The 17690-nt window shown below is 47.4% G+C and overlaps 1 protein-coding gene across 1 annotated transcript in view; it reads left to right on the plus strand.

Moving 5' to 3' along the window:
* The window catches only part of GC (GC vitamin D binding protein), a 383851-nt gene that overhangs the window by 350847 nt on the left and 15314 nt on the right, over positions 1 to 17690 (plus strand). Inside the window, exon 12 of the mRNA XM_075337198.1 lies at positions 16766 to 16819. Coding sequence (XP_075193313.1) covers positions 16766 to 16819 — 54 coding nt within the window. The remainder of the gene's footprint in view (positions 1 to 16765; positions 16820 to 17690) is intronic.

Here is a 17690-nt window from a genome sequence, read left to right on the forward strand (position 1 = left end):
TCTATCACGTTGGCCACTTTTAGGCTGCTGGCTTCCATTCCTCAGCTTCGGTAGCTGTCGCACAAAATTAAGCAGACACCAAACACTTCTCTTCAACTAGAACTTTACTCAAAATTCCTGTTTCATCATATATCTTCACAGTATATGAGGCATAACACTTTCAGCAACTATATTCATGGCACAGTGTACATTGATATTGTTACTGATTACCACCTGCACTATTCCTGCTTCCTGCCTGAGGAATTCCTAGCCCTGTTTCTCTGCAGCTTCAGGCCCCATGACTTTCCTACCAGGCAACTTCTGGTTTCACTTCCCCTGTATACAAGGGGGCTTTCAGGTGCTCTTCTAACACCAGCCCTGAGCCTTAAGCTTCAGATGTCCAAAAGTTTTCAAACCTGGGATTTTCATGGTCCTGCCCTCCAGAAGCAGACACACCTGCCCCGACAAGCCAGTTTCATCTTTCTCTCCTCCCCAGGCTCGACAATCATCTCTCTGCATCTACTCCATACACTGTCTGACTTTCTAAGATGGCTGCTGCCTGCAGCCTCTGCTCTGGATACACCCCTATTAACTATTTGTCATCATGTAAAAATGCCCATAAAAAAAATAACCGACCACTGGAGGGCGACTGTTACGAGGGGGACCCGGGGAAGCGTGCCAAGATGGGAAATGGACTGCTTCCGCCGGTCAAGGTCCACTGTGCGGTGTAAGGGACCGCCGCTATGGTGGGTGAAGAGTGAGCGGGTTGCTGCTAGCGATCGTCTGGAATGTCACAGACGATCTATGTACACCGATCTGCCCTAACCCGTGAGGGTTGTATGGCACAGATCTCACGGCTCGGTGTACCTGTTGCACGGGGAAGCACAGAGGTGCCCACGCACGTGTGCCAGTGGAAGTCACGAGAATATGGCACGAGGGTAGCACAGAGGTGCCCACGCACGTGTGCTTTCAATAACCAGGTGAGTCCAATGGAGACTTGAGGAGCTCACCTGGGACAGGAACATGGCCTGTTGACGGGGTACTGCCGGAGCAGCAAGGCAAGAACACCGCCTGCAAACGAGGTACTGCCGGAGCAGCAAGGGCCAAGCCCACAAGAGACAGTAATGCCTGAGCAGTGGCGTGGCAGCACGCTGCCAGACATCCAAACATAGAAGGACGGTCGCGCGCCGCCATGATGGCAGGGGGAGCTTTTAAGGAGGTGCAGCTCCACCCGAGGGCGGGCGCGAGGCGGAGATGACGGACTTGACCCAATCAGGGTCCACGACGTCCCAGCCTGGCCAGTCAGGATTCACCACGTCACCAGCCTTGTCATCAAGCCGTGTGACATCAGTGAGCGAATCAGGACCCACCACGCATTGCACATGCTCACCCTCCTGCCTCTGGGAAATAGAGGCGGGATCCTCGGTCTCACAATGTGCAGAGATAACGGGAATCTCACTGCTTCCCTGAGCAGTAAACCTCTGCACATTGCGCAGCCTCGCAGACCTTCGGGGCCGCTGAGCAGGAGAGTCTGCGGCAGGCCAGGAATGGGAGACCGCTTCACTCCTTGTAACAGGAGAACCACTAGGTGTCACCCTTCTGCTGCCTCTCTGAGAAGGTATCTCCTGCACACTGCGCAGTCTGGCAGACCTTCGGCGCTGCTGAGGAGGAGTGCTCGTGGCAGGCAAGGAATGGGAGACTGCCTCAGTCCTTGCCTCAGGAGAGCCACGAGATGTAACATTACCCCCCCGTCTAGGCCCCCCCCCCCCGTCCGTGCTCGAAGGCCGCTATCAAACCCGGGGCGCGGATATGATCCTCCAACTCCCAGGATCTATGCTCCGGACCACGGCCGGCCCACTCCACGAGGTAGTACCTCTTGCCCTGTATGACTTTTGTCTCCACAAGTTTTGCCACCTCAGGGTCGTCGGACGGGGAGTCGGTTTGAGCCGGCAGGGACCCCGAGAATTTATTAAGTCGTACGGGTTTCAGGAGGGACACGTGAAAGGTGTTGGCTATAGCTCAGCGTGGAGGGAGCTGGAGTCGATATGCCACTGGGTTTACCTGCTGTAGTACTTTAAACGGACCCAGATACCTAGGGGCGAATTTGGCTGCCTGTACCCGTAGGTTAACATTCTTAGAGGACAGCCATACTAGGTCACCAGGGGCGAAGGATGGTGCAGGGCGGCGGTGAACATCAGCCGTTGTCACCATCCGGTCTTTAGCCCTTTTAAGAGCCTCTTGGGTGTCATCCCAGATCTCCCGGGCCTTGGTCGCCCAATCCTCCACTCTAGTATCGGGTGACGTAATGGGCATCGGAACCGGGATTCTGGGATGTTGTCCATTATTGAGTAGGAACGGAGTCTGGCCAGAGGATTCATGGACCGAATTGTTAATGGCAAATTCGGCCCAAGGAAGGAGGTTAGCCCAGTTGTCGTGGTGCGTGGATATAAAATGGCGGAGGTAAGTTACCAAGGACTGATTAGTCCTCTCCACTAGTCCATTGGTCTCGGGATGGTATGCGGAGGAGATGTTCAGCTCTATCTGCAGGAGGTTACAGAGCTCTCTCCAGAAGCGAGACGCGAACTGGGGACCCCGGTCGCTCACCACCTTGTCAGGCATGCCATGCAACCTAAATACATGCCGAATGAACAAGGTGGCGAGAGCACGTGACGTCGGGAGTCGTGGGAGAGGCACCAAGTGGACCATTTTAGAGAAGTGGTCCGTGATGACCCATACGACCCTGTGCCCTGCTGACTTGGGCAGATCTCCCAGGAAGTCCATCCCTACCACTTCCCAGGGACGATCCGGCACTGGCAGTGGGTGAAGAAGACCTGCCGGTCTCTGCCGGGACGGCTTATTCCGAGCACACGACATACAGGCTCCCACATATTCCTGTATGTCCTGGGGTAGTCTCGGCCACCAATAATGCCTGGTCACCAGGTCTCTGGTCCTTTTGACCCCGAAGTGACCCCCGACCTTGGAGGCATGGGACCACGATAGCACCTCGTTCCGTAGTTCAGGGGGAACGAGGGTTTTGCCAGGTGGCACCTGGTCCAAAGAAGTGGGAGTGACCATCCTCAAGCTGTCCGGGGGTAGTATAAGACGAGGCTCCTCCTCGTCCTCCTCCAACACAACCATACAACGTGACAAGGCATCGGCCCGTACGTTCTTCTCACCGGCCAGGTGGCGGATAATAAAGCGGAACCGGGAGAAGAATAAAGACCAACGGGCCTGCCTTGGGTTCAGGCGTTGTGCTGTCTGGAGGTATGTGAGGTTTTTGTGGTCAGAAAAAACCTCAAATGGATGCTTCGCACCCTCCAGGAGATGCCGCCATTCCTGGAATGCTAGTTTCAGCGCCAGTAACTCCCTATCCCCTATAGAGTAGTTCCTCTCGGCCGGAGAAAAGGTCTTGGAGAAAAAGAAACACGGATGTTTCCTTCCTCGTTCGTTTTTCTGGTACAGGACTGCACCTGCACCGACCGAAGAGGCGTCTACCTCCAGTAGGAAGGGTTTGGAGATGTCTGGACGATGAAGGATGGGAGCTCTGGAGAAGTGAGTTTTGAGAGTGTGAAATGCCTCTACCGTTTCCCGTGTCCATGCTTTGGGATTAGCGCCCTTGCGGGTAAGGGCAATGATGGGTGCTGCCACCGTCGAGAAGTTGGGAATGAACTGGCGATAATAATTGATAAACCCCAAGAATCGCTGGATCGCCTTCAGCGAGCGGGGCTCAGGCCAGTTCATCACTGTCTCCAACTTCCCCGGATCCATTGCTAACCCCTGACTGGACACTATGTACCCCAGGAACGGCAAGGATTCCTGTTCAAAAACGCACTTTTCCAGCTTAGCATATAACGAATGGGTGCGGAGCCTCTTAAGTACTCGGATGACATCCCTCCGATGGGTGGAAAGATCGGGGGAGAAGATAAGAATGTCATCCAGGTATGCAACCACGGAAAGATACAAATCCCGGAAAATGTCATTCACAAAGTCTTGAAATACGGCGGGGGCATTGCAGAGTCCGAAGGGCATTACTAGATACTCGTAGTGACCGTCCCTGGTGTTAAAGGCGGTCTTCCACTCATCGCCCTTTCGGACTCGCACTAGATTATACGCCCCGCGTAGATCCAGCTTTGTGAAGACCTTTGCCCCGCGGAATCGATCAAATAGCTCAGTAATGAGGGGCAAAGGGTATTTGTTCTTGATTGTGATTGCATTTAATCCCCTGTAATCGATACAGGGGCGCAGATCCCCTTCCTTCTTCTGCACAAAAAAGAACCCTGCACCAGCCGGTGAAATAGACTTGCGAATGAATCCCTTCGCCAGGCTGTCCTGAATATATTTGGACATAGCCTCCGTCTCTGGAGCAGAGAGTGGATACACTCTGCCCCTGGGGGGCTCGGAGCCTGGCTTCAGGTCTATTCGGCAATCATATGGCCGGTGGGGAGGAAGAGTATCTGCGGCCCTTTTGGAAAAGACATCCCTGTAGACCTCATAAGGTGTCGGTAAACCCGGCCCCTCAGTATTCCCTGAGGACCCAACCGACCTAATGGTAGCGGGTGGTTCGGTAGTCACGAGGTGCTCTCTACAGGATCCTGCCCAGGATGAGATCTCCCCTGTTGCCCAGTTGAGTATAAGAGCATGCTGTCTCAACCAGGGAAGGCCCAGTAGGATCTCATCCGTCCCCCCTGGAAGCACCAGGAAGGACACCTGCTCATGGTGTCCCGGTGGTACATCCATCCTGAGAGGGATGGTGATCTGGGTGATAGGATCGAGTAGTATGGACCCGTCGACTACCCGGACCCTGAGTGGCTTGGGCAACAGAACCAGGGGAACTGAGTATCGGGTTGCCAGGGAGGTCGAGATGAAATTGCCTTCAGCGCCTGAGTCCAAGCAAGCCAGGGCAGAGAAGAGAGTAGTGCCGAACTGCAACTGGGCGCTGATAGTCAACCTAGAGGGAGAGGTAGCGTCTAGAGTCCCCCCTCTGATAGAAACTAGACGCTGTCTTTTCCCGACGGTTTGGGACATCGGGTAGCTATGTGTCCCCTCTGCCCACAGGAAAAGCAGATGACACAAGACCGAGAACCTGGGGCAGAGGAGACCACCTTGGACACCTCCATTGACTCCACGGAGTCGCCTACAGGACTGGCTGGGGGACCTGTCTGATGGAAGACGGGAGTCAGACGCTTTTTAGGCCGAGAAGACGTGGGTGCTGAAGAGACCTCGAGCCTTCGCTCCGCCTGGCGGATGTCTATGCGAGAGGCAACCTGAATCAAGGACTCTAAAGTGGCAGGCACCTCACGTGTGGCCAGTGCGTCTTTGACAAACCCTGCCAGGCCCTCCCAAAACACAGGGACAAGGACCTTATCCGGCCAGTCCAGCTCTGTGGCCAGTGTCCTAAAGTGTACAGCAAAGTCCCCGACTGAAGCAGACCCTTGCCGAAGTCGTAGGAGGCACAGCGCGGAATCGTGGGTGACTTGAGGCCCGAGGAACACCATTCTCATGGCCCCAAGATAAGCTGCTAAGTTATTCACCACACGATCTCCGCGCTCCCACAACGGCGTGGACCACTTCAGCGCTCTCCCTGTGAGCAGGGACTGGACGAAGGCTACCTTCGCCTTCTCGGTAGCGTAAAGAGTCGCGGACAGCTCTAAGTAGGTGGTAACCTGGTTTATAAAACCACGGCACTCAGAGCTGTTGCCGCTAAAGCGCTCTGGAAGCGCAAGGCAAGGAGACCTTCCGCCCAATAGCACAGCCTGGGTAGCCGCCTGGGTGGCGACTGTCGTCAGAGTAGTCTTATCGGAGGAAGACTGCTCCACTGCTGCCAATCGTGACTCCAACTGCTGCACATAACGCAGCAACTGCTGCTGCTCTTCAGCCATAGCCAGACCTTTGGCGCGACCGTAATGTTACGAGGGGGACCCGGGGAAGCGTGCCAAGATGGGAAATGGACTGCTTCCGCCGGTCAAGGTCCACTGTGCGGTGTAAGGGACCGCCGCTATGGTGGGTGAAGAGTGAGCGGGTTGCTGCTAGCGATCGTCTGGAATGTCACAGACGATCTATGTACACCGATCTGCCCTAACCCGTGAGGGTTGTATGGCACAGATCTCACGGCTCGGTGTACCTGTTGCACGGGGAAGCACAGAGGTGCCCACGCACGTGTGCCAGTGGAAGTCACGAGAATATGGCACGAGGGTAGCACAGAGGTGCCCACGCACGTGTGCTTTCAATAACCAGGTAAGTCCAATGGAGACTTGAGGAGCTCACCTGGGACAGGAACATGGCCTGTTGACGGGGGTACTGCCAGAGCAGCAAGGCAGGAACACGGCCTGCAAACGAGGTACTGCCGGAGCAGCAAGGGCCAAGCCCACAAGATACAGTAATGCCTGAGCAGTGGCGTGGCAGCACGCTGCCAGACATCCAAACATAGAAGGACGGTCGCGCGCCGCCATGATGGCAGGGGGAGCTTTTAAGGAGGTGCAGCACCACCCGAGGGCGGGCGCGAGGCGGAGATGACGGACTTGACCCAATCAGGGTCCACGACGTCCCAGCCTGGCCAGTCAGGATTCACCACGTCACCAGCCTTGTCATCAAGCCGTGTGACGTCAGTGAGCGAATCAGGACCCACCACGCATTGCACATGCTCACCCTCCTGCCTCTGGGAAATAGAGGCGGGATCCTCGGTCTCACAATGTGCAGAGATAACGGGAATCTCACTGCTTCCCTGAGCAGTAAACCTCTGCACATTGCGCAGCCTCGCAGACCTTCGGGGCCGCTGAGCAGGAGAGTCTGCGGCAGGCCAGGAATGGGAGACCGCTTCACTCCTTGTAACAGGAGAACCACTAGGTGTCACCCTTCTGCTGCCTCTCTGAGAAGGTATCTCCTGCACACTGTGCAGTCTGGCAGACCTTCGGCGCTGCTGAGGAGGAGTGCTCGTGGCAGGCAAGGAATGGGAGACTGCCTCAGTCCTTGCCTCAGGAGAGCCACGAGATGTAACAGGCGACATTACCTTGTAAAACAATCTAAAGCCTTATCTCACACTATAGCCTTCATAACATACTCCCTTATGTTTCTATGCAAACATTACTGACTCTGCTACATTAATACATACATTCTTATGCTCTATAATCTTATCACTCTATGCAAGATATTGACATAACCAGCGCTGTTAGTGTATTGGGGCAGGAGCTTGTGGTATTGACCACCCCCTTACAAACAGAATGAAATATACCAAGATGCTTAGGTGTGCAGTTAAAAGCAATTGGGCGTGCAACTTTTATTTTAATACCAAACTTGTATGTAATGAAGGATATGCCACTGTAATGTGGTCAGTGGCAGTAGCCGTGGGTGAGGTACTTGTCTCCTACTCCCCGCCATGCTACAAGAAAATGGAGGTCCTGGCTAGGTGTTTGTGCTCTTGTCATTACCTGGATGATACACCTCCACAGACTGCATGGTGCCATTGACCTGGGCAGGCCAGGACCAGATGACATGAAGATAAACGAGTGAGACCACAGTTTAACAATAAACGTCTTTTTACTAAACAGTTCTTTGGTATAAACTATGTACATCAGATAATAGATACAATGTTTCAATCTGTTTCACTTACATTAAGCAAGCATGGGCACTTCTCGGTTACATATAATGACACTCCATTTTCTTGGCACTTAATGTGCTGATTTTATGCTTTCTTCAATACAGAAAAAATAAAACATATAGTCTAATGTCTAATCCCACAGGACAAAAATGTGATTCTTTGCTTCACTTTAGGTTTGTGCAGTCATTTGGAGCAGTAACTTATCTGAATTTACATAAAGATAAAAAGAGAGTATAATCTTCAATTTCCTTACACCACTATGTCTCTTAATTTGACACTGCTTCACTTCAAATAATTTACAGTATATGACAAAAGTGAGTACACCCCTCCCATTTTTGTACATATTTTATTACATCTTTTCATTGGACAACACTGAAGATGACACTTTCATACAATGTAAAGTAGTCAGTGTACAGCTTGTATAACATTGTAAATTTGGTGTGCCCTCTACTCACCACACAGCCATTAATATCTAACTGATGGAAACAAAAGTGAGTATACCCTAAATGAAAATGGCAAAATTTTGCCCAATTACCATTTTCCCACACTGGTTTCACTTAATTCAATAGTGTTACATGGTTCCTAGTGTAAATTGGGAGCAGGTGTGTTAAAATTGATGTTATTACACTCTCTCATACTGGTCACTGGAAGTTCAACATGACACCTCATGGCACAGAATTCTCTGAGGATCTGAAAAAGAGAATTGTTGCTCTATAGAAAGATGGCCTAGGCTATAAGAAGATTGCCAACACCATGACACATAGCTGCAGCATGGGGGCCAAGACCATACAGGAGTTTACCAAGATAGGTTCCACTCAGAACAGGCCTCACCATAGTTAACCAAAAAAGTTGAGTGCACGTGCTCTTCTTCATATTCAGAGGCTGTATTTTCAAAATAGACATATAAGTGCTGTCAGCATTGTTGCAAAAGTTAAAGGGGTGGGGGGGTCAGCCTCTAAGTGTACATATTCCGAATACTGTATCAAACTGGTCTACATAGCTGACGTCTCAGAAGGAAGACTCTTCTAAAGATGATGGACAGAAAAACCTAAAGACTAAAGACATGGATTGCTGGAACCATTTCCTGTGGTCTAATAAGACCAAGATAAACTTATTTGGTTCAGATGGTGTCAAGCATGTGTGGCGGCAGCCAAGTGAGGAGAACAAAGACAATGGTGTCTTGCCTACAATCAAGCATGGTGGTGGGAGTATCGTGGTTTGGAGCGCAATATGAAGGAGACTGAAAAGACAAGATGCGCTAATAGGGTATTAACGTTACAAACGTTTGGAGGAAAAATCAGATGTGCTCACCTGATGCAGTTGTGAAAATCCCCATAACTGCTATTGAAAGCGTGTAGGTTACGGATGCAGCAGGCACCATGATTAGTTAGTGACAAAAGATCAAATAGAAGTTCCTCAGTTAAATCACACATGTACACATTGCTGACCATCTTCATACGACAGTGCGGGAGTAGACTTCTATTTGATCTTTTGACACCATGGTTAGGGATGCAAGAGTGCTGTCAGCTGTGGAAAGCTACAGTTCATTGAGGGAACCATGAATGCCAATATGTACTGTAAAATACTGAGGCAGAGCATGAGACCCTCCCTTCAGAAATTGGGCCGCAGGGCAGTATTTCAAGATTATAACGACCGTAAACACATCTCAAAGATGACCACTGTCTTACTGAAAAAAACTGAGAGTAAAGGTGCTGGAATGGCCAAGCATTTCTCCAGAATTAAACCCTATTGAGCATCTGTTGAACATCCTCAAATGGAAGGTGGAGGAGTGCAAGGTCTCTGACATCCATTAGCTCTGTGATGTGAACATGGAGGAGTGGAAGAGGATTCTAGTGGCTCTTGGAAAGCTCTAGTGAACTCCATGCCCAAAAGCATTAAGGTAGTGTTTGAAAATAATGGTGGCCATACAAAATGTTGACACTTTGGGCACAATTTGGCCATTTTCAGTTAGGGGTTTACCCACATTTGTTGCCAGATGTTTAGTCATTAATGACTTTGTTTTGAGTTATTTAGAGGGCACACCAAATTTACACTGTTATACAAGCTGTACACTGACAACTTTACATTGTATCAATGTTATATCTTCAGTGTTATCCCACGAAAAGATATGTTTACAAAAATAAGAGTGGTGTACGCACTTTTGTGATATACTGTATATGGCATTATTTCCCTTAATATGGCACTGAGCTCCCTAATATGCCACTTTAGTGTCAGAAAAAAATAAATAAAATTCTGACTTCATTCTACATTCCCATACTATTCTTCTATTGAATAATGCCAGTGGCATAGTATTGAGTGGTGTCATCATAAAGAAGATGTTGAGTGTCAAGGCACAAAAGAGACTATGGCTTCCTGCTATATTGAATTACATCCATGTTTTAAAGGGAATCTGTGAGGCAATATTCGCTGCCCAAACTGCAGGTAGCAGTGAATCATAGACTGGATGCAGCCAGATATATTTTTCTCTGAAACGTTTAGCTATTTCAGAGAGGATACCCTGTGAACATCCAGCCAGGGACCATACTTAGAACGCAGACTAGTCCGCAGCCGACTCTTCCAGTGCCGCTCTCAGTGATTGACAGGACTTTTTTTTCCATGAACATTGGGAAATACCTCTCAATCACCTCCAGCAGCTCTGGGAAGGGCTGGCCAGAGGAGGTGGAGGGGGTTGGACATGACTGGTCTGCTTTAAGGCTATAGTCTTGCTTGGATTTTCAAAGTACAGTAATACTTTGACTTATGAGATTATATTGTTGTGTGACCGAGCTTTTAACTCAATTTGCTCTTATGTTCTATGTCAAATTAAATTTCCCCATTAAAATTATTTGAGATGTTATTAATCCGTTCCAGCCCCTACTTATGGCCCCCTTCCTGGTATATGGCCCCCATCCTGTTACTGTATATATGATCCCACAACCTGGTACAGGGCCCTATCCTGGTATATATGATCCCCATACTGGTACATGGCCCCATCTGTGTATCTATGAGCTCACATTCTGCTACATGGCCCCCATCCTGGTACATATGATCCTTCATCCTGGTTAATGGCCCCCCATTCTGGTACATGGCCCCAATCAAGGTACGTGGCCTCATCCAGGTATATATGATCCCCCATCCTGTTACATAGTCTCCAATCATGGTACACATGATTCCTCATCTTGATACATGGCCCCTCATCTTGATACATGACCCCATCCTGGTACATGGCCCACATCACACTGCACACTTAAAAAAAATTATTATGGTCACCCTCCATCTGGTACCTCACAGTGCGATGTCCTAATTTCATGCAGTCCGCTGATCAGCATGTGAGAGTGCAGCGCTCATGGGCTGATCAGGTGACCATTCCTACATGCTGATCAGCTGATGCACTCCCGCACACCCTCAGCTGAATGCATAGAAGGATGATGACGGAATGTGGGGGGAGTATAATAGTTTTTTTAAGTGTGCGAAGTAATGGAGACAGCTGATCAGCTGCTTTCATGAGATGAGGACCATGGGCTGTGGGGGATCGGAGGGAGGGTGAGTGTAAGTGTGCCACCCCTGTGGCAACAGCTGGGCTGCTCGGATATGGGTTCTTGGTGGCTCGAGGGTCTCCGGACCCAGGGGTCGTGCAGCCACTCAAATGAAGGGGGATATTTACAGGGGATTGTTATAGAGTTCGTGATGTCACCCGTGGTACGAGATAACTAGAGGGGATACTACTGCTGCCGTTGAGGAGTACCCGGGGTGATGATGGGGGGCAGCCAGGTGTTGGGACCCTCCATGGGTAGGGAGGATGCCCCAGGACTCGGCGTGAGGTATAGGCCGTGGGAAGCAAGGGGGGTCACTTGCGTACTCACTCAGTCTATTAAGCTGACACCGGCAACTGGATAAACCAAATCTCTGGACACCGCTGCCGCTGAGGGGAGCTAGTTCAGGTCTCGCCCCCAATGGTGTTGCCTGATGGGCCCGGTAGTATGAAACTTGCCGTGTCCCACTCCCCACTGTGGCTAAGTGTGGGAGCTTGCTCTCAGGGCTCACGCTTGGGATTTTCTGGACCGTTTTGAGTGGAAAGTCCTATCCCCCTCGTTGCGATAGTGATTTTGGAGCGGTTGGGAATGAATCTTGAAGGCTCCATTCTCCATGGGTAAATTATGTCTTGCCTGAAGCTACTCCCCGACCTAGGGTCCACGTACCCCATCGTGCCTTGGTCCCAGCCCTGTGATGGTGCAAGGCCGCTGGATGTCTTCCTCGACAGATCTGTGCCCCTTGCCATGATCCCCTGTGACCGGGGGTCCACTCCTCTAGGCCCAGACCACCCTCTGCCACCTAGACAGTTTCCGATGGGAATCCCCGATCCCGACCTCCTCAGAGCTCCTTACAACTTGAGGGCTACTTCCAGATTCTCTACTGACTACTGACTACTGACTACACTCCTCACATCCCCTTTCTGACCCCCTTCCAGGTGGGCGACTCTATTCCACTCAAGCCGTCCACTGGTGTGTCTGGTGGGCTTGGTGCAGGGTGTATCTAGGATTTTTGATTAGCTGATGTAGGCAACACCATATGGTTAGGAACCTATAACCAAGAGGGAGGTGGATACTGCACTGTAGGGTAGATTGTGCAATACCCTGTGATGACCTGATAGTCCAGGCCCGTCACATAAACTGCTTGTACCTCACACTTCTGCTCGCATCATGAAACAATAAAGATACAGAACAACAGTTCATATTTTGAAAAATGTATAAGCTGGTGCAATCTTAACTCAAGGTATTACTGTATATTTTATCTGAACCCATCAAGAGAATTTCAGAGAATAATATACCTGGTTGCAATCATGCAGCCAGGCTGCGACTCATGTTGCTCACTGTTTATTGGGCATATTTATTTAATTGTCTGACAGATTTCCTTTAAGAATGAGGATGTACCAGCAGAGCTGCAGAAATCCCTGATTTGCTCTTTACCTAGCTGTTTTGCAGTATATTAAAAAAAACATCTGTCACAGTATCAGGGAAATTCTACATCCATTGAACCCCACTATAATCGCATGGCTGTGCTTGTGTCTCATGTCTGGATTGGAGATCCGCTGGGGACGACCGAAGCTGCAACACTGGAATGGTAGAAAAATAATTCGATGAGTAATACTTTTCTGAATTTTTTTTTATTACTTTTTGTATACTTTGGGAACTTTCACAAAAATCACAGCTACTTCCTACAGAAAACAATGAAAACAGAGCTTATTCATTAAAATTCACTTATTTTTACTGCAGACAACTTCATTTGCACATAAATAGTTCTGTTCAAAATTGACAGAAAACACGGCTCCGTCTGTTCATCTAAATAATAAATCAACAGAATCCCTATGATATTTCAAGTTTAAGAAAATATACCTTTCCACTGCTTATAGCATCAGTTATTTACATGCTAATATTGATCAGGCATAAAGGTTTTCTCTTGCACAATTTATTACAAAATGAAATTGCTGGAAATGTTCCCATTTAGGTGACGTGGGCATGATGCTGCGTTTGTATGAAGACGTTCATGAAATTTGCGGACTTCCACTAAGTAACAATGTTTTTTATGAACAAGGATCAGTGATGAGGCCAAAGTCACAAATGGAATGGGGAGAAGTCATACATCCGTCATACATATTGCATTCTCCTTTTTGTTCATTCTGTGACACCTTCAGCACTTTATAGAGATTTTCCATTGTATTAATGGTATCTGCCTCCGCTCCATTTTCCTGTCAAGTAAACAATTGAGCTCAGAGAGAAGATATCCACTTAGTGGAGAAGTCTAAATACAGAGGAAAAGAGCTCGGAAAGTATTCTTTTTTTTCCTTGATATTTCATCCAAAAGGATTTATGGGTTTTTGTTACTTGTTACTCAAACAAAATAGGTCTGGCAAGGTCAAACATAATTGAGTACAGAAATGTGTGGTAACAAAAACCTACATCTGCTCAGTCTCCATAAGAAAATGATCTGAATACCTTCATTTAACCCCTTCATGACCAAGGATGTACTGGTATGTCCTTAGCTGTGTCTGTCCCTTTACTCCGGGCTCCCACGGCAAGCCTGCAGTAATCCCCACAACTGCCTGCTGATCTGGTCAATAGATCAAACTCTGACAGCGCGATCTAATTCTCTCCAGCAGTGAGTAGTAGTAGTGAGTGAACTGTATTGGTGGCCACTAAGGCTACAGTTTAGATTCCCAACATCTAAATTGAAGATTAAAGCCTGCTTTACACGTTGCAATTTCGCATACGATTTCGTATGCGATTTGCAACGCCCCCATTGTATGTGTGGCACGTTCAATTTGTTGAACGTGCCGCACATACGAGTAACCCCCGTCACATGTACTTACCCGTCCATACGACCTCGCTGTGGGCGGCGAACGTCCACTTCCCGGAGTGGGAGGGACGTTCGGCGTCACAGAGATGTCTCACGGCAGCCGGCCAATAGAAGCGGAGGGGCGGAGCTAAGCGGGATGTAAACATCCCACCCACCTCCTTCCTTCCGCATTGTGGGCCAGGAACCGCAGGACGCAGGTAAGATCTGTTCATCGTTTCCAATGTGTGCTATGTGTGCTACCCCGGGTACGATGAACAACCTAATGTGTAATTCTAGAGACAGGTACGATGTGTATGCAATGAACGTTTTAACGTTCAATCGCAATCACACGTACCTGTCACACACTGCAATGTACTTACAATGCCGGATGTGCGTCACTTACTCACTTACGACGTGACCCCGCCAACACATTGTAAGATATATTGCAGCGTGTAAAGCGGGCTTAAGAATAGAAAAACAAATTTAAACACCAAAGCTTTTCTGGGCAAAAAATCTACAGCACATTAATCCCTTCACGACCTAGGATGTATATGTACATACTAAGTCGCCTCCCCCCAGTTACCATGGGATTCGCTGCGAGCCTTCCGTAAGCCCGCACATGTCTGTTGATCTGAGCAGACATGTGTGGATAACTGGCACGGGTGGATCAGATATCCACCTGCTCCTGTAAGCCCCTTAGATTGCGCTGTCAAACTCTGACAATGCAATCTACTGCAATCCGGTGGGGACTAAGCCAATCCCTCCCGCCAGGGATGCGATCAATGGGTTGGCATGGCAGTGTAGGGTCAGATGATGATGAGAAATGCCCAATCTATTAAATACAAAATCAATTAATCTGATCTGTATGCGATGTAGTGTAAGAGAGTGAACTATGACAATACAGGGCGAGCATTAGGACCCTGCAGAGTCTGCCTGTCTGTCTGAGCGATAAACAGGAAGTAGTTGTGGAGATCCAGGAAATGCGGAGAGGGAGTTGGGTGTCCATGGCAACGGGTTTTGAAAACGTAGTAGGTGAAGCAATATGGGCCTTAAAAAAAAGTTGATTGTAAGCCCCGGTTGGTGACCAAGAGACTTGTTGGTGAACAGAGCGAGTGACAGCATCTGAGGAGAGTGAAGGGAAACAGAAATTGCGAAGACAATACCACATCACTGTGTGATAAGCGAACCAGTTGTGCGGACCTGGGTCCAACTGAAAGAGCATCTGAGGAGAAGCTGAGGAGATGTTTCCCCCCCTGACAGAGCAAGTGATTGATGTCCAGTAAGGCCGTGAGTGACTGCGATAAGAGAGACGGCGTCCGGTGTCATCCCCATTGGAAGGATTCTGACAAGCCCTGGAAAAGAGTGATCCCCAGACTGCGTCCTGAGGCTACAGAATTAAAGTGCTTGACAGGTGACTCTGGCATTGGCTGATAGCTGCCAAACTTTGTTTTCTTTTTCTTTTTTTTTGCAATAAGTACTTATTTTTGACGCCAAAGTTTTATTTTTATTTTTATTTTTATTTTTCTGGACTTGCTGCAGCCCACGCGGAAACACACCGGTGTACAGTTACATTGGAGTTTAATGGTTCCATAGGTTGTGAGATACCCGGGTATCCCTGTGATAAGTGTATAGTCATCATTAATTTAGTGTATTGTATTATTATCTGTGATAAGTTATACTCAGTGCGCCATCTCAGAGGTTCCATCAGGCCACCCTCACCTAATTTACATCGTCTTTCCGGTTTGATAAGTTTAACGTGTAGGTAAATTTGTTCCGGGTCCCAAATGTGATTTACATATACTGGGATCTCTGAGATCGGTGCATTGATTTTCGGCTAGCGCTTAGTGTGTGAAATTATTAATGGTAATGTTTTTAAGGGGATTTTGAGCTTATTATATTCTTCATTTCACCATAATTTGATCTCCATTTCAGTAAAATACTGTTGTTCATTTCTGCCTCAGTCTCGGTCTGTGACTCACTGGATCTTAATAGGACCTCTGGTCATTACAGTAGCGAGAAAAAAATTCCAAATGCCCAAATTTTTTTTTTTAGTTGCCGCGACATTGCATTAAAATGCAGGAACAGGCAATCAAAATATCATATCTATGCAAACACGATATAATTAAATGTCCTCTGCTTGAGACATCAGGTCAAAGCAGTGTCCTGTCAGGCAGACACTGAGCGGAGTGGACTAGAGGAGAGAATAAACCCCTTTCTTTAGCTGGCTGAGAATTACGCTTAAGAATCTTAGTGCAGTGCAGGAAATACGTCTCTCTCGCTCTTCAGTTAAAAGAAAAAGGTTTTGGTACCATGTTAGCCAGTTGAAAAATGATTGATTGCTCTCAGTAAGAGAAACAAAATTAAAATGTTGTAGTTGTGATACTTTATAACATCATATTTTATTTTAGTTAGCCATTAAAAGGTATCACAACTACAAAATTTTAATTTTGCTTCTCTCACTGAGAGCAATCAATCATCTCGCTCTTCATGTACCCCATCCTATGACGGCTGCACACTGTCAGGATTTTAAAGATGGCAACTACCATCAGAGCTTCATTTACCCCATCCTATGATGGCTGCACATTGTCAGGAATATAAAGATGGCAACTACCATCAGAGTGCACAACATAAAGCATTTGTTTTAGCTAAATAAAGATATTTAGAAAAAATGTTTAATATTTAATAGTGTTTTCTTTATTTTACTACATTTCTAAGAGAATCCCTTTTAAGAGGTACCTTGCATCATTCTAAGTAGTTCTGCAATTAAGTTTACCTCTTCATTTTGTGTATTACTTAAATTACAATATGTGTATTATTTGTCTATATTCTAGTCTTTAAGCTATTTACCTTCCTTTTCAGATACAAAAGGTTATTGGAAATTTGTGTAGACGGGAACCATGCATTCTACAATAGGTATGCGCCTACATTTGTCCATTACAATGTGTTTTTAGTTAAGTTGTCTACTACATCATAATTAAAGGGAACCTCTCACCCTGAAAATGTAGTCCAGTCTACAGGTAGGAGGAGCTGATCACAGTATATCTACGTATTGGGCAAAAAAAAATCAATATAGATTGCAATCAGCCCATTCTATACATAGGAGTCCAGTAGGTTGGGTCAAACCCATTGACAGGCAAGTTTTTCTGATTTTTTTTCCATAGAATTTTTTAGCAGCCTGCTCCACTTCTTGCATACTGCATACAGTCATGTATACTGTGACATTTCTATTTAAGCAACTTTCAGTTAATCAACCTCTTTGTGTGTCCATGTCACTGTGTATATGCAATACTGTTCTATTAAATTACACAATATAATTTATGGAGAAAAAACTGAGCTGAATATCAATTTTGATAATGGTTGTTAATACCACAATTACATGTTCAGCCTCTAGTATTCTCTAAGGGTGCGTACTACATCATTAATTACCGAAGCCAAGTATCTCGCTATTACTGTTGACCTCATTTTGATTATTTATTATACAGACAGTAATATTCTACTACTTTCAGAATTCACCTGAGAAGCAGAAAGCTAACTACAGTTTTGCTGACATTAAAAAAGTAGAAATGGTGAATCATTGGATTTGGCATTTTATGATAATTTAATATCATCCTACAATTGGCTCAAAATCCGCAAATTTTAAATATTTATGTGCATGTTAGATTATTATTAGGACTACTGGGAAATCTGGTGAGATAATTGGAATGACTGCACAATACTGTCTATAAATATATTATATATAAATATATATAGAGAGAGAGAGAAAGAGAGAGAGAAAGAAAGAAAG

The sequence above is a fragment of the Anomaloglossus baeobatrachus genome, chromosome 1, assembly GCF_048569485.1.
Source record: "Anomaloglossus baeobatrachus isolate aAnoBae1 chromosome 1, aAnoBae1.hap1, whole genome shotgun sequence".
Classification (NCBI taxonomy): domain Eukaryota; kingdom Metazoa; phylum Chordata; class Amphibia; order Anura; family Aromobatidae; genus Anomaloglossus; species Anomaloglossus baeobatrachus.